Source organism: Muntiacus reevesi, chromosome 19 (genome assembly GCF_963930625.1).
Source record: "Muntiacus reevesi chromosome 19, mMunRee1.1, whole genome shotgun sequence".
NCBI classification, from domain to species: Eukaryota; Metazoa; Chordata; class Mammalia; order Artiodactyla; family Cervidae; genus Muntiacus; species Muntiacus reevesi.
The window spans coordinates 46,190,327-46,217,116 of NC_089267.1; the positions used below are offsets into that span (position 1 = coordinate 46,190,327).

Here is a 26,790-nt window from a genome sequence, read left to right on the forward strand (position 1 = left end):
ATTGTACAGACAGAGTTTTGTCTTTTAGAATTTCCTCTTGAGGTTTTCTTCTTCAGTTTTCTCAGTAGTTAAGCCTTAGCACAAACCTGGAAGTGAGGAGGAGACCTTCCCCTTCCAAGAAGAAGACAGTGCTCCTTTTTTCTAACGCCCGTTGTGCCTTAAGTTCTCAATTAAAGGTGCTAGTGTTGCTGTTATTTGTTTTTCTTTCCTTGTATTGTTCTGTTCAAGGCTAGTAATAGCTACTTATTTATCATTTTGTCATCAAGGAGTTCATTGTACTTAGAAGATCCGTTTATTTAATTGGATTTTTGGGGTTGTTGTCAAATGGACTATCTTCAGGATGAGAAAATGTTTAGAAATTGATACTTCAGGGCATATGGAGTATTTTTGGTTACTCTTTTAAATGATGTAAATGCATTCCTTTAAATAATATGAAAGGATTATGAATTATGCATTGTGATTTCTTACTGCTTTCTTCTATGTAATGAAAATTGGCTCAGTTTCATATTAGACAATAACTAACTTAACTTGATTTTCACAAAATCTTACAATCTCATTTCCTTCAAAGATTCAATAGAAGATTACTCTCCTGAGGTCTTTTGTTGCTAACACTTAATTTCCTCTACCCAGATTGTCTGGTTCAAAATGAATTAATATCATAAAACATTAAAACATATAACTCTCCAGTAAAGAGTAACTAATAATGACCATACACTGTCTTTCTTATCTCTTTTTTTCTTTTTACCCCTTATCTCTTAATTAACAGCATTCAGTAATTTTTCAATGTGTTTTCAAGTAGGAGTACAAATTGGAAATTTGGTTTTTGGTAAAGATATAGAACTCTTCATATGACATAATGAAAAACAGAGTGAATCAGTTACTTTTTATTAACGTAAAACATTGTTTAGAGCTGTTAAGAAAGAAATTGTTACTATTTTTAATACGTTAAGACAACATAGACTAAATCTTCCCTTTTTGTTTTTCCTCAAGATAAATATTTTTTTAATGTATAGAGAAAAGCATTTTTGTGGATCTGATTATAAAATCTGTTCTATAAAAAATAATATCTAAAATGTAATATCTAAATTTATAAAACAGAAGGTAAAATTCCTTTATAACCCCAGATCCAGTGAAACAGTTTGATATATATCATTTCATAGTTTTTGTATAACAGTTTATATTTAATTAATTATGTTTCTGTTCTGTGACATATTTTGTTTTCCCCTTTTAGGTGTGTTTTTTTGTAAGAATATATATCTTCCTCATCTTATTTAGGGTTTCCCAGGTGGCTCAGTGCTAAACAATCCACCTGCCAAGCAGGAGATGCAGGTTCAATCCTGGGTTGGGAAGATCACCTGGAGATGGAAATGGCAACCCACTCCAGTCATCTTGCTTGGGAAATCCCATGGACAGAGGAGGCTGGCAGGTTACAGTCCGTGAAGTTGCAAAGAGTCAGACACAACTTAGCGACTAAACAATAGCATCCTATGTAACTACTGTAATTCATAAAGACTGCATCATGAATTGTTTGTCTTCTGTTTATGTACATTCAAATTGTATTAGCTTTTTCTTAAATTATGAATAATATTTTAGCAGATATCTTTGAGCTTAATCTGGCATTCTTGTTCAGTTAGTATAATTTAGGTAAATTTTTTGGAAGTGGAATTTTTATGCTAAATGATATGCAAATTTCTTAGTGTTGATCATTTAAAAGCAACGTGTATGATGCATATGAAGACATAAAAATTACAAGAGTAATCCAGTTTAAAAAGTCTTAAACAACCAGATTAAAAAACATTCTTACTGTATTTTGCATTTATTTATTAATATGGTCAATATTTTCATGACTTTATATTTTTATATTTTATATCTATATATATTTTTATTTTTATAAAATTAAGTTATGCTTAGTTAAAAAGGATCATTATAAGGAACAAAAGTGTAAAAAATAATGAAATCAGTAAACTTTATAAGTTTTTAACTTGGACTTTAAAATCTGAACTTGTTCCAGTCCTTGCTCGGCTACTTCTTGGCCATTTGTCCTAGGGCACAGACTTCAATTCCTCCATGCCTAGTTTCCCTATCTTTAAAATAAGGATAATAAAAAAAAAAAGATCCACTTCATGGGTTTTCTTTGGATACTGAGAGAAATAATCCCTTTAAAGCATATAAAGTGAAGCCTCATATATAGTATGTGCTCAATAGAAATGCTAGCTAACTGGTACTATTATCGTTAAATGAACTAGTGAATAATTTACCTGCCAATTTAAATAATAAGGAATTTATTATCTTCTGGATTTATCTATAATTCGAGAGTATTAAAAATAACATTTTAGGTTTTGTTTTGTAACGTATACATCTACAGATCTTGCTGCAGATATCAGTGTGGGGTTAGCAGCCAGTGAAGTAGTGTACCAGCTCATTAAAGGTTGTGGTGTGGAGGTGTGTAGTAGGAGGGGTGTAGTTGGGGCCTAAGGAACAAACTGGTGGCCTAGGTTCACCTGCTCCACCTTTAGCTCTTCAAGACAGAATATGAGCCCTGATAGCTTGGCACTTGCTGGGCAGAGTTCAGTGCATGATGCACAAGTGGGAGGGTACGTTTGAGATAACAGCAGGGTGTAATTTAGGCTTTGCATTTTATGATAGATCTGGACTTTTGATGAAACGATACCATCTTGGGTGAGGTCCCTGATCTAATGTTATAGGTATTAGATCCTGTAGGAAGAGAATCTGTTTCTTCTACTCCTAAACTTGTGATAGAGAAAAGCCTTTGAGGAATTCAGCATATGAAGACCAAAAAAGAGAATGTTGAGGAAGACAATGAGAGGAGGGACATATGACTTAATTTAAAGAAACTTCAAGAGGGTAATTCAATTTAACTTTATTTTAAAATTTTTAAAATTTTTTTTGCCATGCTGCACAGAATGTGGGATCTTAATTCCCCAGCCAGGGGCGAACCCATGTCCTCTGCATTGGGAGCACAGAGTCTTTATCACTGGATCATCAGGGAAGTCCTTCAGTTTTCCTTTTTCTCTCTGTAGGGTAAAACTCTAGGAATAGTGAGAGAAACTTTTTAACATGAAATATTTTTGCAATACTTGAGAGCTCATTTAGGCATCACAACTTAATCAGACCCATTTTTAGTTTTTCTATTTTTTTAAGGAAGTCAGTTGTATATCTTTGTGCATGCCTGTTATCTTTTTCTTCTTCTCTAAGTATTATCACATTGTAAAAACTAGAAATCTTTAAATAGCACATTATCTCTTTAATTTATTCTTGTCTCCTCTCAGCTCAGATCCTTACTTCCTTCTATCACTATATTAGATTGTGAGTATCCTTCTAAAATGTCTACAAGAAAATATGAACATATTTTAATGTTAAATATTAAGCATATACAAATAGTAGATTCTTATTCCCTATTCCCTACTGCTATCATCTTTTTTAAAAAATTTTATTGATATATAGTTGCTTTCCTACCATCTTTGAGAAAAGTAGTATAATATTGCTGTGCATCTTGCTGTTTTCCATCTTAGTAAACAGAATATATTCCATGGCTAAGCAGTTTATAGTGTGGAATATGGTTTGTAAGAAACATGAGAGCAGTGGATTCCAGCATATAGAGCTTGGACTGACCGTACTGAGTTGTGAAATTTTGAGCCTAATGCACATGCTATCTAAAAATGGAAGAAACTTTAACTGTGAAAATTATATGTCTTTGGTATCTATATGATTTTTCCTAAATATTTGCTGAGATTGATGTTTACTGTTTGAAACTTAAGTTTATGATACATACACTAACTTGGGAGGGATGACATGATCTTGGCTTCATCTTAGGTACCCAGTTAATGCATTTTAACTGATAGTACCTATATTTGATTATTATAAACATTTAATGCAGTATGTTTAGTGTACATTTTTGTTCTTCCAGGTAAATCATATTATAAAGAGTATTTTTTTAAAGATAAAACCTGCATTTGACAGCAGTCTGTGTAGCTAGTGTTTGATAAAGTATATTAGAAATATATACTTTCTATGGATCTGCATATATGAGCCATGTCATTTCTGTGAGATTAGTAGTATGATGAATCCAAAATATGCATAGACAAGTGGATTTAGGATGAAACTTGTAACATTTTCATCTACTGATTATAATATTTTGAAAATGCATAGTAAAACTAAAAGGGAAAATGGTACATATTTAGAATGACTATCTGAGCTAAACATAAAGCCTTTAGGATAAATTAGCCATGAGTTACTCAGTTTTCTGTTTAAGAGCAAATATTAACATACTAAGAAAAATAATTGCAGTTTAACTTTTTATACTCATTAGCATAAAAAGTCAATACATGAGTTAGGATGTTAAATATTAGGAAGCAATGATTGTTAGTGCCATTTAATTAGACATTAGTGGATGTTTCATGTATAAATAAAATGATGGATATTATTATTACATAGTTCAAAATTTGAGTAAATTAGAGTTTTGATATAGTCACACTTTTCTTCCTCTTTAATCTTTAGTTTTCCTAAGATATTTGTGAATATAATTTGAATATTTTTCAAATATAAGAAGTTCCTTATGCATAATGAACTTTAACTTAATTATCTCATGTTCTAGTAGCTCACAGAATTAATTTGAAATACATTGAATCTTCTAGTGATATTTTTAAATAAAGTTATGGTTGCTGTCTCTACACATTCCTTTTATTCTTTTACTGATAAAGTTTATTCGTGAAAATTGTTTCATTTTTCTAAATTTTAAATAAAAAACAAAAAAAAACTTGGGAGAAGGGGGCAGAACATGAGCTGCTTAAAGTAATTTATAAATTTTTGTGGGTTTTTGGGGGTAACTAGCTTTTTCTCATCAGCATGTTATATTACTACTAAAGAGTGCATATATGCAGCAATATTTTAAGGATTCTTTTGCAGTGGCTTTGAATATAGAGTTATTAACTGGCAAAAATCATTGTATGATGGTGTTTTAGACAGCATACGTATTTGGTGGTAATTTGCACTGAAGCTAAAGGGAAATCAGTTCAGGTCTCATCTCTCCCACCGTTTATCAGTGCTGTGGACCTGAGTGAGCTGTTTAACTTCTCTGTATGCCTCAGTTTCCTCTGCTTCCCTGCAGTCTTTCAGGAAAATCTAGAGATAAAGTGTCTCCACAGTAGTTCAGTCTTCTTAGTCTGGTCATGACCTCCTGTTCCATCTGCATCATCTCTGCTGCCCCTTCCTCCCATCTCTGTCACACAACTACTCACTTTTAATAAGTTCTAGGTGTCTTTCTAATACTCTGTTCCTTCTGCCTGAAATAGCATTCTGCTTACTGAGACTCTCCCTCAGATGCCTCAGCACGTGGTTTGTATCTTTAATATAGACAGCTAAACTGATATAATATAATTCTATCACCTTTTCCCCCTTTAAACCACAAACTAATATGTTGTAAGGATCATTTTAGACCTCCATAACTTTTGTTAAGAGAAAGAATATTTATATTTATATAAGTCCTTAGCACAGTAATATTTGCGTAAGTGATCAATACATGATTGTTGAACAGAATGGTATAAACCTCCATGTGTAATAGGTGTGTTTGTCAGGATTTTCTTCTGATGTCTTAGTTTACTTCTTGATTGAACTGTAACCTTTAGGAACAAAGGAAATGTTTCTTATTCAAGGTTGGATATAGATGTTTTTTTTTTTTTCCTATAACTACTACATATTTTTGCTTAAATCCAGTTTACTGTTCCTTTGGAAGATATTGTGTATGTCGTGTGTATCTTTTTAAGACTTGTACTGTTTTCCCTCATTTACTCAACTGACTTATCAATCAATAAAAATTTATTCATAGGCCTACTATGTTCCTGGCAACTCATTAAGTACTATGGTAATGCAAAGAGTAATAAAACTGAATTCTTAGTTTTAATCCAGTGGGCCAGATGTACATATAAACAAACTATTTAAATGTTTGTGGGTAAGGATCATAATGACAATATATAAAGAAGGTTATATGGAATGTCTAGCTGCTGAGAGAAATGGGAACTTCCTTAAATCTTTTGAATTATGGCAAAATATAAATGCATAAATAATTATGTGTGAAATTGGAGGGAACCAGAGATTACATTTGAACTTAAAGTGATAATGAAGAATTTCTCCAGGCTGGGAAAGGCATTATAAGTAGTGCAAAGGCACAATAAATGTCCAGAGAATAGTATGTATAGATAGTGGTAGTAGAAGGTTATAAACAAGGGTTCACATTTTGAAGGGTCCTGTTTGCTGTTCCTTCTGTGTCTTAAAGGATCTGTGTATTCTGTATAGTTAAAATTGACAGTGAGAAGTCTGAGAAAATATTCAAGCTGGAATGTGACATGATCAGATCTCTAATCTAGGAATAGTGGACTCTATATTTCTTGTCATGAGCCTATAAAGACTGGAAATTGCAGCAATCATTTGCCTTAGTATTTTAGAAGCTTTATATAAGAGACAAAGATGACATATGACAGTGATGACTAGTTCAGTTCAGCCTCTTTGTCGTGTTCGACTCTTTACAACTCCATGGACTGCAGCATGCCAGGCCTCCTTGTCCTTCACCAACTCCCAAAGTTTACTCAGACTCATGCCTGTTGAGTCAGTGATGCCATCCAACCAGCTCATCCTCTGTGGTCCCCTTCTCCTCCTGCCTTTAATCTTTCTCAGCATCAGGGTCTTTTCAAATGAATCAGCTCTTCCCATCACGTGGCCAAAGTAGTAGAGGTTCAGCTTCAACATCAGTCCTTCCAATGAATATTCAGGACTGATTTCGCTTAGGATAGACTGGTTGGATTTCTTTGCAGTCCTAGGGACTCTCAAAAGTCTTCTCCAACAGCACAGTTCAAAAGCATCAATTCTTTGGCACTCAGCTTTATTTATAGTCCAAATCTCACGTCCATATATGACCACTGGAAAAACCATTTGTTTGACCTTTGTTGGCAAAGTAATGTCTCTGCTTTTTAATATTCTGTCTAGGTTGATCCTAACTTTTATTCCAAGGAGTAAGCATCTTTTAATTTCATGGCTGCAATCACCATCTGCAGTGATTTTGGAGCCCAAAACAATAAAATCTGCCTCTGTTTCCACTGTTTCTCCATCTATTTGCTGTGAAGTGATGGGACCAGATGCCATGATCTTAGTTTTCTGAATGTTGAGCTTTAAGCCAACTTTTTCACTCTCCTCTTTCACTTTCATCAAGAGGCTTTTTAGTTCCTCTTCACTTTCTACCATAAGGGTGGTGTCATCTGCATATCTGAGTTTATCGATATTTCTCCCGGCAATCTTGATTCCAGCTTGTGCTGGATACAGGTGTAGTCTCATCATATTTTTCAAATTTAGTGAGTTTCATTTCCCAGGTGCAATTGTTGTGAGTTGTTCTCAACTGCATACAGCTTAAATATAGGATATGAGAGACTAAATAAATTACTTTCTTTTTAATTAAAAAAAGATGGCATTTAATGTTTTGTGTGGGACCTTCACATTTTCATTTTATCGTTGATATTTTTTTTTCTTTTTAGATTGGACAGCTGGCTTTTAAAGGAATGAGGAGACTGAATAGAATCCAGTCAATTGTGTTTGAGACTGCCTACAATACCAATGAGAACATGCTGATTTGTGCCCCTACTGGAGCTGGAAAAACCAACATTGCGATGCTTACAGTTTTGCATGAAATTCGCCAACATTTTCAGCAAGGTGTTATCAAAAAGAATGAATTTAAGGTAGGAATTAAATTGAACAATAGCTTTTTAAATTGTAAAATCTAAAACCATTTTAAAGTTGTATATTTTGTCTGATATCTGGTAGTTTTTAAGGATATTACACAGGAAGTCATATAGAGAATGCTGCATGGTTTCCGTCATTACTTTTAGGCAATACCTCTTTGTGTTATGAAAGTCCCACTACCCCTATGAAAGCTATCAAAATGCACTTAGCTTTAAAGCACCAATTTTCAAAGTGATGATGCTATATAAACATTCTGTAGTTCTTTAAACAGATGTACACTTATACAACAAAGATAAGTCTTTTTCATCTATCAATATTAAGATTTTTCACCGTAAGTGGCTAGAATCATATATCACAATAAATATGACTTCAGTTGACTTCTTTGAAACAAATGACATTGTGGTTTTACTCATTCATCAAGCTAGTGTTTCTTGGGCGCAGATTGTGTATGTTGCTCCAATGAAAGCCTTGGCAGCTGAAATGACAAACTACTTCAGCAAACGTCTGGAGCCACTGGGCATTGTTGTGAAAGAATTGACTGGCGACATGCAGTTGTCAAAAAATGAAATTTTACGAACTCAGGTATGTTGTATACTTAGATTTTTTTTTGTTGTTGTTTAATACTGTTCTTTATTTCCAGGTAATTGTGAAAATTGCTAAATAACTGTTCCTTAAGTAACTATAAAACGTAATATGAATATTACATGGTGAACTTCTTTTGTTTGTAGCCACATCTTAACATCTACAGAAGAGGTTTTTACTGGTGCTTTATTCTGTTATATCCCTTCTAACTTCCATAATTCTTGCTGTATCTGGAATATTGTTAGAATCCTAGTGTAGATATTTAAGTCATTGACAGTAGATATTGATCTTTTAAAACAATAGGCAGTGAGGATGTAGATAAGACCAGGCTTCAGTTTTAAGAGCAAGAAAATATATTGACCTTTAAATGATCCTATAATCATTCTGAACTATCCCATGAAGATGACTTAATGTACATAAAAAAGTTTTTAGTCATCCTTTTTTTTAGCAAATAAGATACCATTAAATCATACACTGTATATAGCACTGTATTAAGTGAAATGTATGACAGCTAAGGCATCTAAGATACAATCTCTGCCTGCGAGGAACTTATATTATGACTAAGTAAACAAAAACTATATTAGAACTGCAACTAGATTATCATTAATGGATGCAACATGTAAGTAAGGTGATGTTCATAGTGCTTTAAAAAAATGATATGTAACCAAATATTAATGGGAGAATTCAGGGAAATTTAGTGGAAAATAGATGATGAGGCTTTTGAAACAGCGATTAGGCATTGATTTAAAATGTGATTGGAGATTATCTTCAGGCCCTCAGGCTGCCATAACAAATTATCACAAGCTTTGTGGCTTAAAATACCAGAAACTTCTTCTCTCACAGTTTTGGAGGTCAGAAGTCTGAAAGCAGGGTGACAGTGGAACTTAGTTGCTTCTGCAGGCTCTGGTACAGTATCCTCTTAACGACTGTCTCCTAGTTTTTGGTGGCTGCTGGCTGTCCTTGGCGTTGTGCGGCCTGTACACACATCACTCCAGTCTCTGCCTCCATCGTCACATGGACGCTTCTCCTGCATATCTTTCCTCCTACTTTTCTAAGAACACTCTTTAGGACCTACCCTAATACACATGATCTTATCTGAAGGTCCTTACCTTCAGCATGTCCACAGAGATACTTTTTCTAAATAAGGTTAACTTCTGGGTAGATGTACATTTTGGGGTGCAACAATCCAACCCAACAATGGGAATACTGGGTACAGTGAAACATGTAGCAAAGATAGAAAAATCAAGTTCCAGTTGAATGTATTTTGGACTTGATAAGGATATAGTGCATTGTAATAATCATTTTGGTCAGTTTTGCAAGTTGTTATTTTTACTTTTTGTCGGCACTCTTCTTTTTTCATAGAGAGTCAAAAAAATCAAATCTTAATGTTTATATACAGGCATGTTCATATAGGGGCTTTCCTGGTGGCTCAGTGGTAGCGAATCCACCTGCCAATGCAGGAGATGCAGGTTTGGTCCCTGGGTCGGAAAGATCTCCTGGAGAAGGAAATGGCAACCCTCTCCAGTATTCTTGCCTGGGAAATCCCATGTGCAGAAGAGCCTGGCAGGCTGGCAGGCTGCAACCACGGGGTTGCAAAAGAGTCAGACATGACTTAGTGACTAAACAACAACAGTGTTCTGTAGTATTTTAAAAAATATTTAGCAAAGATTTAGAAGAAGTTAAATATCTATGACTAGAAGACTAGTTGAGCAGTATGATACTTCACTTGATGAAGTAAAATATTCCTTAAAGTTATGTTTTCTGGGAATTTGTAATGACCTTAGAAATTAAAGTAAAAAAAAAAATACAAAAACAACTCTTTATGTTAATATAATTATCTGTTCTATATAACAACCAAAACACTATCAGGAGGAATAATTATATTAATAGTAGTTATGTCTGGTTGTAGGATTATGGAAGATTTTTTCCCCCCATGTTTTCTACCAGAAGAATGTTAATGTTATCACCTATAAAATATGCATAATTTTTATTTTACTTTAGGCATCGTTTTATTTAGCATAATTATTTTTCTTCAGTATCATTGTTTCATAACCTATCACTCAGTGCAGATGTAACACTGCAGTTCTACTGAGGAGAATGAGGCTTACTGAGGTAACAGTTCTTGCCTGGGGTCCCATTTCTAGTAAATCATGTAGAAAGAACTGGATTCCAAGTTTTCAAATTTCAAAGTCTGTGATAAGTTTCTGCTAAAATATGTCACTTTTGCCTAACACAATTTATTGGTGATTTAAACCACCAGGATACCGAAGGAACTTGGTAGTATTTGAAAGAAGATCAGTAAAACGAGGGTATGGTGTGACCACTCAAGGGGAAAGTGGTACAATGAAATTAAGGAAGAAAATAAGTCAGTTTGTTCCTTGCAATTCTACTTGCAATTCTAGACTTATGAAATTTTCTGTAAATGTTGTTTGGCTGTGGTAATCATATCTCATTCACTGCTATGCCAAATCTCGGGCTTTTCCTTTATCTTTCTGCTCTAGTCTTCACTGCGGTTCAGTTCAGTCACTCAGTCATGCCCGACTCTTTGCGACCCCATGAACCGCAGCATGCCAGGCCTCCATCTGTTTCCCCATCTATCTGCCATGAAGTGATGGGACCGGATGCCATGATCTTAATTTTCTGAATGTTGCACTTTAGCCAACTTGTTCACTCTCCTCTTTCACTTCCTTTTCCTATTTGGAACCAGTCTGTTGTTCCATGTCCAGTTCTAACTGTTGCTTCCTGACCTGCATACAGGTTTCTCAGGAGGCAGGTCAGGTGGTCTGGGATTCCCATCTCTTTCAGAATTTTCCACAGTTTATTGTGATCCACACAGTCAAAGGCTTTGGCATAGTCAGTAAAGCAGAAATAGATGTTTTTCTGGGACTCTCTTGCTTTTTTGATGATCCAGTGGATGTTGGCAATTTGATTTCTGATTCCTCTGCCTTTTCTAAAACCAGTTTGAACATCTGGAAGTTCACAGTTCACGTATTGCTGAAGCCTGGCTTGGAGAATTTTGAGCATTACTTTACTAGCGTGTGAGATGAGTGCAATTGTACGGTAGTCTGAGCATTCTTTGGCATTGCCTTTGGGATTGGAATGAAAACTGACCTTTTCCAGTCCTGTGGCCACTGCTGAGTTTTCCATATTTGCTGGCATATTGAATGCAGCACTTTCACAGCTTCATCTCTCAGAATTTGAAATAGCTCAACTGGAATGCCTTCACCTCCACTAGCTTTGTTCGTAGTGATGCTTCCTAAGGCCCGCTTGACTTTGCATTCCAGGATGTCTGGCTCTAAGCGAGTGATGACCCCATCGTGCTTATCTGGGTCGTGAAGATCTTTTTTGTACAGTTCTTCTTTGCTGCCTCTTAATATCTTCTGCTTCTGTTAGGTCCCTACCATTTCTGTCCTTTATTGAGCCCATCTTTGCATGAATGTTCCCTTGGTATGTCAGATTTTCTTGAAGAGATTTGTACTCTTTCCCATTGTATTGTTCTCCCCTATTTCTTTGCACTGATCCCTGAGATATCTCTCCTTGCTGAAGAAAACAAAATACAGTTCCCTGCATTGATTTGGTCATTCTCATTGCTATAGAAAGGCCAGTCTCGAAATGGATATGGAAACACCCAGAATTTGCTGACACTCCTCAGGGGATTAGAGAGGTTAAAATGCATTTTTGTAACAATATTATGACATTTTCTTTTACTCTCATTATCTCACAAGAATACAGTTTAGTTTTCCAGAGGCTACATAACGTGTGATTTTCATCATCAATGACAGTTAATGGAATGAGTACTTTGTATTCTTGTGTTGTAAAGATCTCTTAGTTTCAATTTATAATATAAGAAATATTGATAGATTTAACCCAGAAAAAAAAAAAAGGTTTTTGGAGCCTCAGTAATTTTTAAGAGTGCAATGGAGTCCCAAAGGCAAAATGTTTTAAGAATCACTAATTTAGGAGAAAGCTCCTTGTTTATTACATTGGATCCTCTTCATAATCTACATCCAGCCTAATGTCCAGCCTTTTTAGTGATTTTCTAATACAGACTTCAGCCTGACCGTTTTTGCTTTTTCCAAAATCACCTTACTCAACATTTTCTCAGGTGAATTTTCTGGTTAGTAAGTTTCATCTTGCATTTTCTCTTTTTCATATCTTCCTTTATCCATTGACATTTGTCCGAATCTTACCCATTCTAAAAAGCTCAGTTTGAATTCTCTAAGTACCTTATTGCCTCTTGCCTGAATCCTATAGCATCATTCATGCATATTTATAAAATAAAACCTAGTCCACCAAGTCCATGCTTTTGGATCTTGTCTTAGAAATTTGGACCACTCTCAAATAAAATTTTGATTGCTATTGTGCCTTATTCATTGCATTACTGATGCTAATGAAAGAATGTTTAAGGAAAGAGATATAACATTTGAATTCAAATTATGGACCAATCACTATAGTAGTGCATATATACATTCTCACTAAGTCACTACAGTAACCTTATTGAGTCGTGTCTTCATTTCATACATACAGAAAGCGAAAGTTGTCAAAAATCTATCTCAATGTATGTATTATATTTTCAGAAGATTTTGCCATCTCTGTCTCTCGTTTGCTCATCTCCGTCCTTCCCTAGATCTGCTCTGTATTTTTTGGCAATGTTTGTTAACTCTGTAAGGGCAGGAACCATGTGCTTGGCCACAGTAATAGTTTATCAGTGGCTTCCTATTTTATGCTTGCTTTTCATCCTCCTCCTATCTTTTCATACCCCTACTATCTGTGACAGTAATTTTTGTAGACCTGAAACTATATAGTGATTAACCTCTTCCACCCTGTCTTTCTGTGTATCCTCACATTTTTACAGATTAATATTCTGCACTGCCTTCTGAATTGGGCTGTAGAGAGAACAGAACAGGAGTATTGCAGGGCATGTGGGGGTACAGACACACTCAGCTTGTTTTGAATTTTTAATTTCCTGCTTTCCTTACTTTTCCACTTTTAGAATATTTAATAGTTTTTTAATGATTCCCATTGTATATTTCTTTTGGTAAGTAAGTTTCCTGATAATTTACACAATTATATATAACCTTAAATTTTCCCTGTCATTTTAAAAATATGTTTTCAATGTCATTTGTTTATTTTATTTTACTTTAGTATGGGAAGGCAAATTGATCTCATTTTGCAAGCTCACTGTCATGCTGTTCTGATCGTAATATTTCCTTGCTCATAAACTTTCATTGGCTCTTTATTGCTTATTGAATTAACCGCAACTACCTAGCTTGTTAAGAATCTTGTATAAATTAAATATAATGCGAGATGTAATCTGTTTTGTGGTTCACTAGGGATTGTCAGGTCAAGCAGCAGTTATGATTTTATTGAGATTTGATATAAAATTTCCTTTTACAAGAGAGAATTGTATAGTTCTAAGATTTATTAATCATGAGAAATAGTCTGTGTAGGGAACAGACACCTCTTTGTTGTTCAACTGAAGAGCAACTTTAAACAGTTTAGTAAGGTTGTCATCAGTGAAAACATCAATCCACTTTTCAGAACTTATTTTTCATTATTCTATACCTACCATTAATTTCAAATGTATGCTTCTCCCCCTAAATGTATGCTTTATCAAGATACATTGCTGTTTTATAATATTCATTTTGCTTTTCAGTGGTTCCATGGAGCAGTCACACTTTTTCTTACATTATTTTTTCAATCCAGATTATCCCTTCTGCATTCTTTCATAATGTTAGAGATGCAGTATTCTTTTGAATCTCAGTGAAAATGCTGGTCAGAAATTTTAGAAAAGGGTTCTCCCCTCCTGGCACTAACTCTGGTGTTATCAAAAAGTTTCTGTTCATCAGGGCTGCCCTGCATCAGTACTTTGTTTAGAGAAAGTATCTGAAAGTATCTTTGGAGCTTGGGTGTTTTATTTTGTTTTGGGAGTGGGTTCTGCACCCTTTTTGCTATCTCATTTTGAGCTTCTTCAGCAACTGGTTAGGATATATAGAGGCCAAAGAAAGAAACCCCAGGGAACTCACTGCCATGTTATTTGTTGAATCCTGAGATCCCTCTTCACTTCTTTCCAAATTTTAGAGTCTTCTGATGTCTGTTTCATGTATTTTATAATTAAAATAAATTATAAGTGTAATAAATAATTGATGAGATGAAATGTATCTAATGTATCTAATGTATCTAATTGTAATAGATCATTGTAGATACATCTAAAATGTATCTAATCTTATCCAGCCAGACTTAAAATCACAAGAAGTTTGTTTGATTTTCTTGGAAATACTACATCCATACTTTGGAGATAGTGCCAGTTGGGTTCCAGATGACTGCAATAAAACAAATATTGCAATAAAGCAAGTCATGAGTTTTTTGGTTTCCCAGTTTATGTAAAAGTTATTTATACTGTACTGTAGATGATTACATGTTCAATAGTTCTGTGTCTTAAAAAATAATGTAATGTCCTAATTTTAAAATTAGTAATGCTAAAAAATGCTAGCTATCATCTGACAGCGCAGTGTTGCCACAAACCTTCACCATTTGTAAAAAAAAAAAAGCACAGTATCTGCAATGCACAGCGAGTGAAAGGCAGGAAAATGAGGAATGCCTATACTTTAACCCAAGTTTATGAGATCTTTCTCCTATATTTTTCTTCTAGTAGAGTTCAAACTTGTTTTTCACATTTAAGTCTTGAATCTCTGAATTTTACTTGCTATTTCTGTGAGGGCAGGGTTCTAATTTTCTTTTTTTTTTAAACCTAACAAAAGCCAACTATTTCATCATCACCTTCTTTATAAATTTTCCTGGTAAATTTGAAATGCCATCTTTATGATATTCAAAATTCTACTGTTGTGGCTATGACTGAATTTTCTGTTGTTGCATTCATGTTGTGTATCTCTAGCCTGGTCTTAGGCCTATGCTCTTTTAGTTACTGTTATTTTAGAGTAAGTCTTGAATATAAGCAAATTCCACTTCTTTATTTTATTCTTATTTTTCAGAATAGCTTTAGATGTTCTTCAACCTTTATTTGACCATTTTCATTTTGAAGTCAGACTCTGAAAGGATCTGTTGTGATTTTGTAAAAACTGCATTGAATTTATGGAGTACTTTGGGGGAGAACTGACATGTTTATCAAGTCATCTCTCCATCCATGAGTATTATATATTTTCCACTTTTTAGGTCCTTTTTGCCCTTCAAAATGTTTTGTAATTTTTGTTGTGGGTCTTCTATTAATACATCTCTTTTAAGATTTATTTCAGGGGATCTTGTATTATCTTTTGCTGTCTTTTAAAATTTCACTTATGTAAAATAGGTACCATTGGAGTTTTAAGAACAGTATTGATTTTTGTATGTTTTATATTACATCCCACCGTCCTGCTATATGCTCTTATGAATGCTAACAGCTTGTCTTAAATATCTTTGACTATCTATGTTTCTGTTGCTTAGTCACTAAGTCATGTCTGACTCTTTTGTGACCCCGTGGACCATAGCCTGTCAGGCTCCTATGTCCTTTGGATTTCCCAGCAAGAATATTGGAATGGGTTGCCATTTCCTTCTCCAGGGAATCTTCCTGACCCAAGGATTGAACCCACGTCTCCTGCATTACAGGCAGATTCTTTACCCCTGATTAACAGGAAGACTTGATCAGTTGTCTCTGTTGATGGTGATAGAATCTATAAATTACAGCAGCTTGGTCTCAATAACTTTGAGAGTAGCCCAACCTTAACCCTGATTTCTTTAGCTTAGTGTATGTATTTTGTGTTGCTGTAAGTAGTTCCTCTTAAGTGTCTTTGAACTGAAGGGGGGAATTTACATCAGTTTATTCTGCTTTATTGAGTGAAATTTACAAAATTCACTGTTCTTATGGTAATGGACAACAGACAATTAAAATGATCACAGAATAATGACTAAGGTATATGTGAGGAGCTACTAAACAAGTTGATTTTTTTTTAATTGGAAGTCTGGAGCTTCCATATATTTTGCAGAATTACTGAATTAAAAGTTGAAAACAGAACAATATTTTTATCTCTGAGAATAAAAAATATCATAAAACAGAAAAGTAAAAGTAGTATAATGTTTAGAGTTCAAAATCATTCTGGCTGTATTTTTTGCTTGTGAGAAAGAGATTTAACTATTATGACATTTGGAAACATCATTTGTCATTTTAAGTTTAGCTAATTGAACATAAACAATGACTCAGAGCAAGTTTTAAACTACCGGTGTTTCTTTGATTAATAACAATTACAGACCTTATTTTAAGGGGGAAATTCTTGATAAATTAACTTTGTGTCTTATTCAGAAAAAAAAAAACAAAACCCAGGATTCTTTAAATATACGAATCTTAAATCTCCTGATGACATCTAGGACATAAAATATTTTCTTTTGTGTGCTCTTCCATCTTCTATTTAGACGTAATTCAAAAAATTTACTTTCAGTAACTTCACATCTAAGGAATTCATACATACTCTATTTATAATAAAAATAAATTACTCTTCTAATTGAATTAACCAGATCATTTTATAAAATTATCATTTGACCTAGTACTTTTAGACAGAAAATGTAAAATGTTTTGCAAAAGAATCCTAGATTTGAGTCATAACAGGGCTGATGTCTTAAGGGAAACATTTGAGGTATATGTAAAATCATCATTAAGTAGCTATTTACTGAATCATGAACTTGTATCTTGAAAAGTGTCTTAATCCTACATCTTCTGGAGGGTTCATTTGTTGTGCCTATTTAGCGGTTTGAAAAGTATCCGTTTATTAAATTGTCTTCAGTTCAGTTCAGTTCAGTTGCTCAGTCGTGTCCGACTCTTTGCGACCCCATGAATCGCAGCACGCCAGGCCTCCCTGTCCATCACCAACTCCCGGAGTTACTCAAACTCATGTCCATCAAGGCGGTGATGCCATCCAGCCATCTCATCCTCTGTCGCCCCCTTCTCCTCTTGCCTTCAATCTTTCCCAGCATCAGGGTCTTTTCCAATGAGTCAACTCTTCGCATCAGGTCGCCAAAGTAGTGGAGTTTCAGCTTCAGCATCAGTCCTTCCAATGAACACCCAGGACTGATCTCCCCTAGGATTGACTGGTTGGATCTCCTTGCAGTCCAAGGGACTCTCAAGAGTTTTCTCCAACACCACAGTTCAAAAGCATCAATTTTTCAGCGCTAGCTTTCTTCACAGTCCAACTCTCATATCCATGCATGAACACTGGAAAAACCATAGCCTTGACTAGATGGACTTTTGTTGGCAAAGTAATGTCTCTGCTTTTTAATATGCTATCTAGGTTGGTCATAACTTTGGTTCTAAGGAGCAAGCATCTTTTAATTTCATGGCTGCAGTCATCATCTGCAGTGATAAATCGGGTCTGGTTGGTCTGCATAGAAGATCAGAGAGAAGAGCTCTCTGTGGATTGCCTCTGTGGGCATCAGGTGTCATGAAGATGTTCAGTGCCTGGGGACAGACACTAATTGTGCTGCAAGCTACCCTGAGGTTTTGTATGTGCTAAAGGTAGATTTTGCTGCACACTTTTTCAGTGTTCAGTAGTTAGTATGAGGGTTTTATGCTAAAGCTAAAACTGGGAACTTACCAACTTTGTGATTTCAGTAATTCTTTGTTTGACTTATTATTGCTTCTTGTTGTTGTTGTTCAGTTGCTCAGTTGTGTCCGACTCTTTGCAACCCTGTGAACTACTGCACGCCAGGCTTCTCTGTACTTCATCTCCTGGAGTTTGCTCAAACTCATGTCCATTGAGTCAGTGATGCCATCCAACCATCCTCTGTTGTCCCCTTCTCCTCCTGCCTTCATTCTTTCCCAGCATCAGGGTCTTTTCCAATGAGTCAGTTCCTCGCATCAGGTGGCCAAAGTATTGGAGTTTCAGCTTCAGCATCAGTCCTTCCAGTGAATATTCAGGACTCATTTCCTTTAGGATTGACTGGTTTGATCTCCTTGCTATCTAAGGTACTCTCAAGAGTCTTTTTCGAAGTTCAAAGGCATCAATTCTTTGGTGCTCAGCCTTTTTTATTGTTCAGCTCTCACATCCATACATGACTTACAGAAAAAACTATAGCCTTGACTTTGTAAGCAAAGTAATGTCTCTGCTTTTTAATATGCTGTCTAGGTTGGTCATAGCTTTTCTTCCAAGGATCAAGCAATCAAGCATCTTGTAATTTCATGGCTGCAGTTACCATCTGCAGTGATTTTTGGAGGCTAAGAAAATAAAGTCTGTCACTGTTTTCATTGTCTCTTCATCTATTTGCCATGAAATAATGGGACTGGATGCCATTATCTTAGTTTTTTGAATGTTTAGTTTTAAGCCAACTTTTTTACTCTGCTCTTTCACCTTCATCAGTTCAGTTCAGTCACTCAGTTGTGTCCGACTCTTTGTGACCCCATGAACTGCAGCACACCAGGCCTCCCTGACCATCACCAACTCCCAGAGCCTACCCAAACTGATGTCCATTGAGTCAGTGATGAGTCCATCTCATCCTCTGTTGTCCCCTTCTCCTCCTGCCCCCAATCCCTCCCAGCATCAGGGTCTTTTCCAGTGAGTCAACTCTTTGCATCAGGTGGCCAAAGTAGTGGAATTTCAGCTTCAGCATCAGTCCTTCCAGTGAAAACCCAGGACTTATCTCCCCTAGGATTGACTGGTTGGATCTCCTTGCAGTCGAAGGGACTCTCAAGAGTCTTCTCTAACACCACAGTTCAAATGCATCAATTTTTCAGTGCTCAGCTTTCTTTATAGTCCAACTCTTACATCCATACATGACCACTGGAAAAACAATAGCCTTGGCTAGACAGACCTTTGTTGACAAAGTAATATCTCTGCTTTTTAGTATACTGTCTAGGTTGGTCATAACTTTTCTTCCAAGGAGTAAGTGTCTTTTAATTTCATGGCTGCAATCACCATCTGCAGTGATTTTTGGAACCCCCCAAAATAAAGTCTGCCACTGTTTCCACTGTTTTTCCATCTATTTGCCATGAAGTGATGGGACTGGATGCCATGATCTTAGTTTCCTGAATGTTGAACTTTAAGCCAACTTTTTCACTCTCCTCTTTCACTTTCATCGAGAGGCTCTTTGGTTCTTCTTCACTTTCAGCCATAAGGGTGGTGTCATCTGCATATCTGAGGTTATTGATATTTCTCCCGCAACCTATGCCAGTGTTCTTGCCTGGAGAATCCCACGGACAGAGGAGCCTGGCGGGCCCCAGTTCATAGGGTCACAAAGGGTTGGACACAACTGAAGTGACTTAGCACACATGCAGGGAACAAAAATGAAAATGAGAGAAATAACTAAAAATTTTAACTTTTATTATACTCCATAACAGATTGTCCCAATATATGTGTGGCAGTATAGTATTTTGGGCAGCTGCTGAGTGAATGCCAGAACAGAATGAAAGTTCTGTTCATTGTTGGTAGTGACTTGCAAACCATGGTCAGATATTCAGATGATCTGATCCCTATAAGAGACTGATAATCCTACGTGTATAAGAAAAACTAAGATGCCTTGAAGTGAACATAACTTATTTAACTCAGCATTTTTCAAACTTAATGGAACATAGATCACTTCTTTCATAGAGCAATTATTATTAGAACTTGCTTGAGAAGTGCTACCAGTGAACATATTCACTGGTCTAGTGAAGTCATGCTCCAGTGAGAAACGTTAGTTTTAACATAGTTTTGATAGTTTTAAGAAATCAGCCTCAGGTAAATGTTCTGTGTTGCTCTGGTCTTTGATTTAATGTATCGACCAAACCTGAGTATGTTAAAGGTAGTCTGTTTTAAACCAAATTTTCTCTTCAATGTTTACAACTCCTTCAAATATTTTATGGATAATTATGCTTTTAAAGTTTTCTAGTGTTGATATATATATTCCAGGAAATTCTGTGCATTGTTAGTAGTGACTTGCAGTGTATTTATATCTTTAAAACAGTTTGCTCTCGGAATGCCCTGGGTCCATTGGTTAGGACTCTGCGTCTCTGCTGCAGAGGGCACAGGTTCCGTCTCTGGTTGGGGAACTAAAATTCTACATGCCACATGGCGCGGCCATGGAAGCAAAAAACAAATTGCTCAAATCCTTTATAAAAGGAATGTCCATCTTCAGCACAGTGACTACATAGCTGAGTATTTGGAATTTAATCATGATCTAAAACTAACGATAAACTCTTCTGGTCTTCCTGAGAATACTCAGAAATTGCTGTATCAAGTAGTGTACAGGTTAATAGCTAATATCAAATATTTGAAATTATATGCATTGTGTGCAGAGTGTTTTCGTGTTTGATACGTGTTTCATTAGGTTGTGGTTTTTTTTTTTTTTTTTTTAAATATTATTTTATTAGTTGGAGGCCAATCACTTTACAACATTTCAGTGGGTTTTGTCATACATTGACATGAATCAGCCATATAGTTACACGTATTCCCCATCCCGATCCCCCCTCCCACCTCCCTCCCCACCCGACTCCTCAGGGTCCTCCCAGTGCACCAGGCAAGAGCACCTGATTCATGCATCCCACCTGGGCTGGTGGTCCGTTTCACCATAGATAGTATACATGCTGTTCTTTCAAAACATCCCACCCTCACGTTCTCCCCCAGAGTTCAAAAGTCTGTTCTGTACTTCTGTGTCTCTTTTTCTGTTTTGCATATAGGGTTATCGCCACCATCTATCTAAATTCCGTATATATGTGTTAGTATACTGTAATGTTCTTTATCTTTCTGGCTTACTTCACTCTGTATAATGGGCTCCAGTTTCATCCATCTCATTAGAACTGATTCAAATGAATTCTTTTTAACGGCTGAGTAATATTCCATGGTGTATATGTACCACAGCTTCCTTATCCATTCACCTGTTGATGGGCATCTGGGTTGCTTCCATGTCCTGGCTATTATAAACAGTGCTGCGATGAACATTGGGGTGCACGTGTCTCTTTCAGATCTGGATTCCTCAGTGTGTATGCCTAGAAGTGGTATTGCTGGGTCATATGGCAGTTCTATTTCCAGTTTTTTAAGAAATCTCCACACTGTTTTCCATAGTGGCTGTACTAGTTTGCATTCCCACCAACAGTGTAAGAGGGTTCCCTTTTCTCCACACCCTCTCCAGCATTTATTGCTTGTAGACTTTTGGATAGCAGCCATCCTGACTGGCGTGTAATGGTACCTCATTGTGGTTTTGATTTGCATTTCTCTGATGATGAGTGATGTTGAGCATCTTTTCATGTGTTTGTTAGCCATCTGTATGTCTTCTTTGGAGAAATGTCTGTTTAGTTCTTTGGCCCATTTTTTGATTGGGTCGTTTATTTTTCTGGAATTGAGCTTCAGGAGTTGCTTGTATATTTTTGAGATTAATCCTTTGTCTGTTTCCTCATTTGTTATTATTTTCTCCCAATCTGAGGGCTGTCTTTTCACCTTACTTATAGTTTCCTTTGTTGTGCAAAAGCTTTTAATTTTCATTAGGTCCCATTTGTTTATTTTTGCTTTTATTTCCAATATTCTGGGAGGTGGGTCATAGAAGATCTTGCTGTGATTTATGTCGGAGAGTGTTTTGCCTATGTTCTCCTCTAGGAGTTTTATAGTTTCTGGTCTTACATTTAGATCTTTAATCCATTTTGAGTTTATTTTTGTGTATGGTGTTAGAAAGTGTTCTAGTTTCATTCTTTTACAAGTGGTTGACCAGTTTTCCCAGCACCACTTGTTAAAGAGACTGTCTTTTTTCCATTGTATATCCTTGCCTCCTTTGTCAAAGATGAGGTGTCCATAGGTTCGTGGATTTATCTCTGGGCTTTCTATTCTGTTCCATTGATCTATATTTCTGTCTTTGTGCCAGTACCATACTGTCTTGATGACTGTGGCTTTGTAGTAGAGTCTGAAGTCAGGCAGGTTGATTCCTCCAGTTCCTTTCTTCTTTCTCAAGATTACTTTGGCTATTCGAGGTTTTTTGTATTTCCATACAAATTGTGAAATTATTTGTTCTAGTTCTGTGAAAAATACCGTTGGTAGCTTGCTAGGGATTGCATTGAATCTATAGATTGCTTTGGGTAGAATAGCCATTTTGACAATATTGATTCTTCCAATCCATGAACACGGTATGTTTCTCCATCTGTTTGTGTCCTCTTTGATTTCTTTCATCAGTGTTTTATAGTTTTCTATGTATAGGTCTTTTGTTTCTTTAGGTAGATATACTCCTAAGTATTTTATTCTTTTTGTTGCAATGGTGAATGGTATTGTTTCCTTAATTTCTCTTTCTGTTTTTTCATTGTTAGTGTATAGGAATGCAAGGGATTTCTGTGTGTTAATTTTATATCCTGCAACTTTACTATATTCATTGATTAGCTCTAGTAATTTTCTGGAAGAGTCTTTAGGGTTTTCTATGTAGAGGATCATGTCATCTGCAAACAGCGAGAGTTTCACTTCTTCTTTTCCTATCTGGATTCCTTTTATGTCTTTTTCTGCTCTGATTGCTGTGGCCAAAACTTCCAACACTATGTTGAATAGTAGTGGTGAGAGTGGGCATCCTTGTCTTGTTCCTGATTTCAGAGGAAATGCTTTCAATTTTTCACCATTGAGGGTGATGCTTGCTGTGGGTTTGTCATATATAGCTTTTATTATGTTGAGGTATGTTCCTTCTATTCCTGCTTTCTGGAGAGTTTTAATCATAAATGAGTGTTGAATTTTGTCAAAGGCTTTCTCTGCATCTATTGAGATAATCATATGGTTTTTATCTTTCAATTTGTTAATGTGGTGTATTACGTTGATTGATTTGCGGATATTAAAGAATCCTTGCATTCCTGGGATAAAGCCCACTTGGTCATGGTGTATGATTTTTTTAATATGTTGTTGGATTCTGTTTGCTAGAATTTTGTTAAGGATTTTTGCATCTATGTTCATCAGTGATATTGGCCTGTAGTTTTCTTTTTTTGTGGCATCTTTGTCTGGTTTTGGAATTAGGGTGATGGTGGCCTCATAGAATGAGTTTGGAAGTTTACCTTCTTCTGCAATTTTCTGGAAGAGTTTGAGTAAGATAGGTGTTAGCTCTTCTCTAAATTTTTGGTAGAATTCAGCTGTGAAGCCATCTGGTCCTGGGCTTTTGTTTGCTGGAAGATTTCTGATTACAGTTTCGATTTCCTTGCTTGTGATGACTCTGTTAAGATCTTCTATTTCTTCCTGGTTCAGTTTTGGAAAGTTATACTTTTCTAAGAATTTGTCCATTTCATCCAAGTTGTCCATTTTATTGGCATAGAGCTGCTGGTAGTAGTCTCTTATGATCCTTTGTATTTCAGTGTTGTCTGTTGTGATCTCACCCTTTTCATTTCTTATTTTGTTAATTTGGTTCTTCTCTCTTTGTTTCTTAATGAGTCTTGCTAATGGTTTGTCAATTTTGTTTATTTTTTCAAAAAACCAGCTTTTAGCTTTGTTGATTTTTGCTATGGTCTCTTTAGTTTCTTTCGCATTTATTTCTGCCCTAATTTTTAAGATTTCTTTCCTTCTGCTAACCCTGGGGTTCTTCATTTCTTCCTTCTCTAATTGCTTTAGGTGTAGAGTTAGGTTATTTATTTGGCTTTTTTCTTGTTTCTTGATGTGTGCCTGTAATGCTATGAACCTTCCCCTTAGCACTGCTTTTACAGTGTCCCATAGGTTTTGGGTTGTTGTGTTTTCATTTTCATTTATTTCTATACATACTTTGATTTCTTTTTTGATTTCTTCTATGATTTGTTGGTTATTCAGAAGCGTGTTATTTAGCCTCCATATGTTAGAATTTTTAACAATTTTTTTCCTGTAATTGAGATCTAATCTTACTGCACTGTGGTCAGAAAAGATGACTGGAATGATTTCAATTTTTTTGAATTTTCCGAGACCAGATTTATGGCCCAGGATGTGATCTATTCTGGAGAAGGTTCCGTGTGCACTTGAGAAAAAGGTGAAGTTGATTGTTTTGGGGTGAAATGTCCTATAGATATCAATTAGGTCTAGCTGGTCCATTGTATCATTTAAGGTTTGTGTTTCCTTGTTGATTTTCTGTTTAGTTGATCTATCCATGGTTGTGAGTGGGGTATTAAAGTCTCCCACTATTATTGTGTTACTATTAATTTCCTCTTTCATACTCGTTAGTGTTTGCCGTACATATTGCGGTGCTCCTATGTTGGGTGCATATATATTTATAATTGTTATATCTTCTTCTTGGATTGATCCTTTGATCATTATGTAGTGTCCTTCTTTGTCTCTTTTCACATCCTTTATTTGGAAGTCTATTTTATCTGATATGAGTATTGCGACTCCTGCTTTCTTTTGGTCTCCGTTTGCGTGAAATATTTTTTTCCAGCCCTTCACTTTCAGTCTGTATGTGTCCCTTGTTTTGAGGTGGGTCTCTTGTAGACAGCATATATAGGGGTCTTGTTTTTGTATCCATTCAGCCAATCTTTGTCTTTTGGTTGGGGCATTCAACCCATTTACATTTAAGGTAATTATTGATAGGTGTGGTCCCGTTGTCATTTACTTTGTTGTTTTGGGTTCACGTTTATACAACCTTTCTGCATTTCCTGTCTAGAGAAGATCCTTTAGCATTTGTTGAAGAGCTGGTTTGGTGGTGCTGAATTCTCTCAGCTTTTGCTTGTCTGTAAAGCTTTTGAATTCTCCTTCATATCTGAATGAGATCCTTGCTGGGTACAGTAATCTAGGTTGTAGGTTATTCTCTTTCATTACTTTCAGTATGTCCTGCCATTCCCTTCTGGCCTGGAGGGTTTCTATTGATAGATCAGCTGTTATCCTTATAGGAATCCCTTTGTGTGTTATTTGTTGTTTCTCCCTTGCTGCTTTTAGTATTTGTTCTTTGTGTTTGATCTTTGTTAATTTGATTAATATGTGTCTTGGGGTGTTTCGCCTTGGGTTTATCCTGTTTGGGACTCTCTGGGTTTCTTGGACTTGGGTGGCTATTTCCTTCCCCATTTTAGGGAAGTTCTCAGCTATTATCTCCTCGAGTATTTTCTCATGGCCTTTCTTTTTGTCTTCTTCTTCTGGGACTCCTATGATTCGAATGTTGGGGCGTTTCACATTGTCCCAGAGGTCCCTGAGGTTGTCCTCATTTCTTTTGATCCTTTTTTCTTTTTTCCTCTCTGCTTCATTTATTTCCACCATTTTATCTTCTACCTCACTTATCCTATCTTCTGTCTCCGTTATTCTACTCTTGGTTCCCTCCAGAGTGTTTTTGATCTCATTCATTGCATTATTCATTTTTAATTGACTCTTTTTTATTTCTTCTAGATCTTTATTAAACATTTCTTGCATCTTTTCAATCTTTGTCTCCAGGCTATTTATCTGTACCTCCATTTTGCTTTCAAGATTTTGGATCATTTTTATTATCATTATTCTAAATTCTTTTTCAGGTAGATTCCCTATCTCCTCCTCTTTTGTTTGACTTGGTGGGCTTTTTTCATGTTCCTTTACCTGTTGGGTATTTCTCTGCCTTTTCATCTTGTTTAGATTGCTGTGTCTGGAGTGGGCTTTCTGTCTTCTGCAGGTCTGTGGTTCCTTTTATTGTGGAGGTTTTACCCAGTGGGTGGGGTTAGACGAATGGCTTGTCAAGGTTTCCTGATTAGCGAAGCTTGCGTCAGTGTTCTGGTGTGCGGATCTTGATTTCTTCTCTTTGGATAGCAATGGAGTGCCCAGTAATGAGTTTTGAGATGGGTCTATGTGTTAGGTGTGACCTTGGGCTGTCTGTATGTTGACGTTCAGGGCAATGTTCCTGCGTTGCTGGAGAATTTGCGTGGTATGTCGTGCTCTAAAACTTATTGGCTCTTGGGTGGTGGTTGGTTTCGGTGCAGGTATGGAGGCTTTTGTACGGTCACTTATTACTTAAAGATCCATGTAGTCAGGAGTTTTCTGGTGTTCTCAGGTTTTGGGCTTAAGTCTCCTGCTTCTGGATTTCAGTTTTATTCTTCCTGTAGTCTCAGGACTTCTCCAACTATACAGCACTGATAATAAAACTTCTATGTTAATGGTGGGAAGTTTCTCCCCCGTTAGGGATACCCAGAGAGGTTCACCGAGTTACATGGAGAAGAGGAGAGGGAGGAGGGAGATAGAGATGGGCAGGAGGAGAAAGAGGGGGACTCAAGAGGAGAGAGACAGATCTACGAAGTTGTCTGATCCCAGAGTGTTCTCTGTAGCCCAGACACCCACAAAGATTCACAGAATTGGATTGGGAAGAGAAGGGGAAAGGAGGAAATAGAGGTGTTCTGAGGTAGAAAACAGAGTCAAGATTGGGAGAGAATAATCAACACATTCGTGAATAAAAATGGGAGCTGAATATTGGATTCTTAAATGTTCACAATTTATATCATATACTGAAAAACAAAAATTAAAAATCTAGAGTAGAGGTTAGACTCTTAAAAATACTATATTAAAAACAAAAACCAAAACACACAAAAGAAATTTTAGAAATATATATGAAGTTTGGTATAAAAATAGGGCTTCTCTTCTTTTTTTT

At 35.9% G+C, this 26,790-nt stretch overlaps 1 protein-coding gene across 1 annotated transcript in view; it reads left to right on the forward strand.

Annotated features, from left to right (window-relative positions):
- Positions 1–26,790, forward strand: part of ASCC3 (activating signal cointegrator 1 complex subunit 3) — a 336,030-nt gene that overhangs the window by 80,653 nt on the left and 228,587 nt on the right. The window contains exons 9-10 of the mRNA XM_065911620.1: positions 7,542–7,742; positions 8,188–8,328. Coding sequence (XP_065767692.1) covers positions 7,542–7,742; positions 8,188–8,328 — 342 coding nt within the window. The remainder of the gene's footprint in view (positions 1–7,541; positions 7,743–8,187; positions 8,329–26,790) is intronic.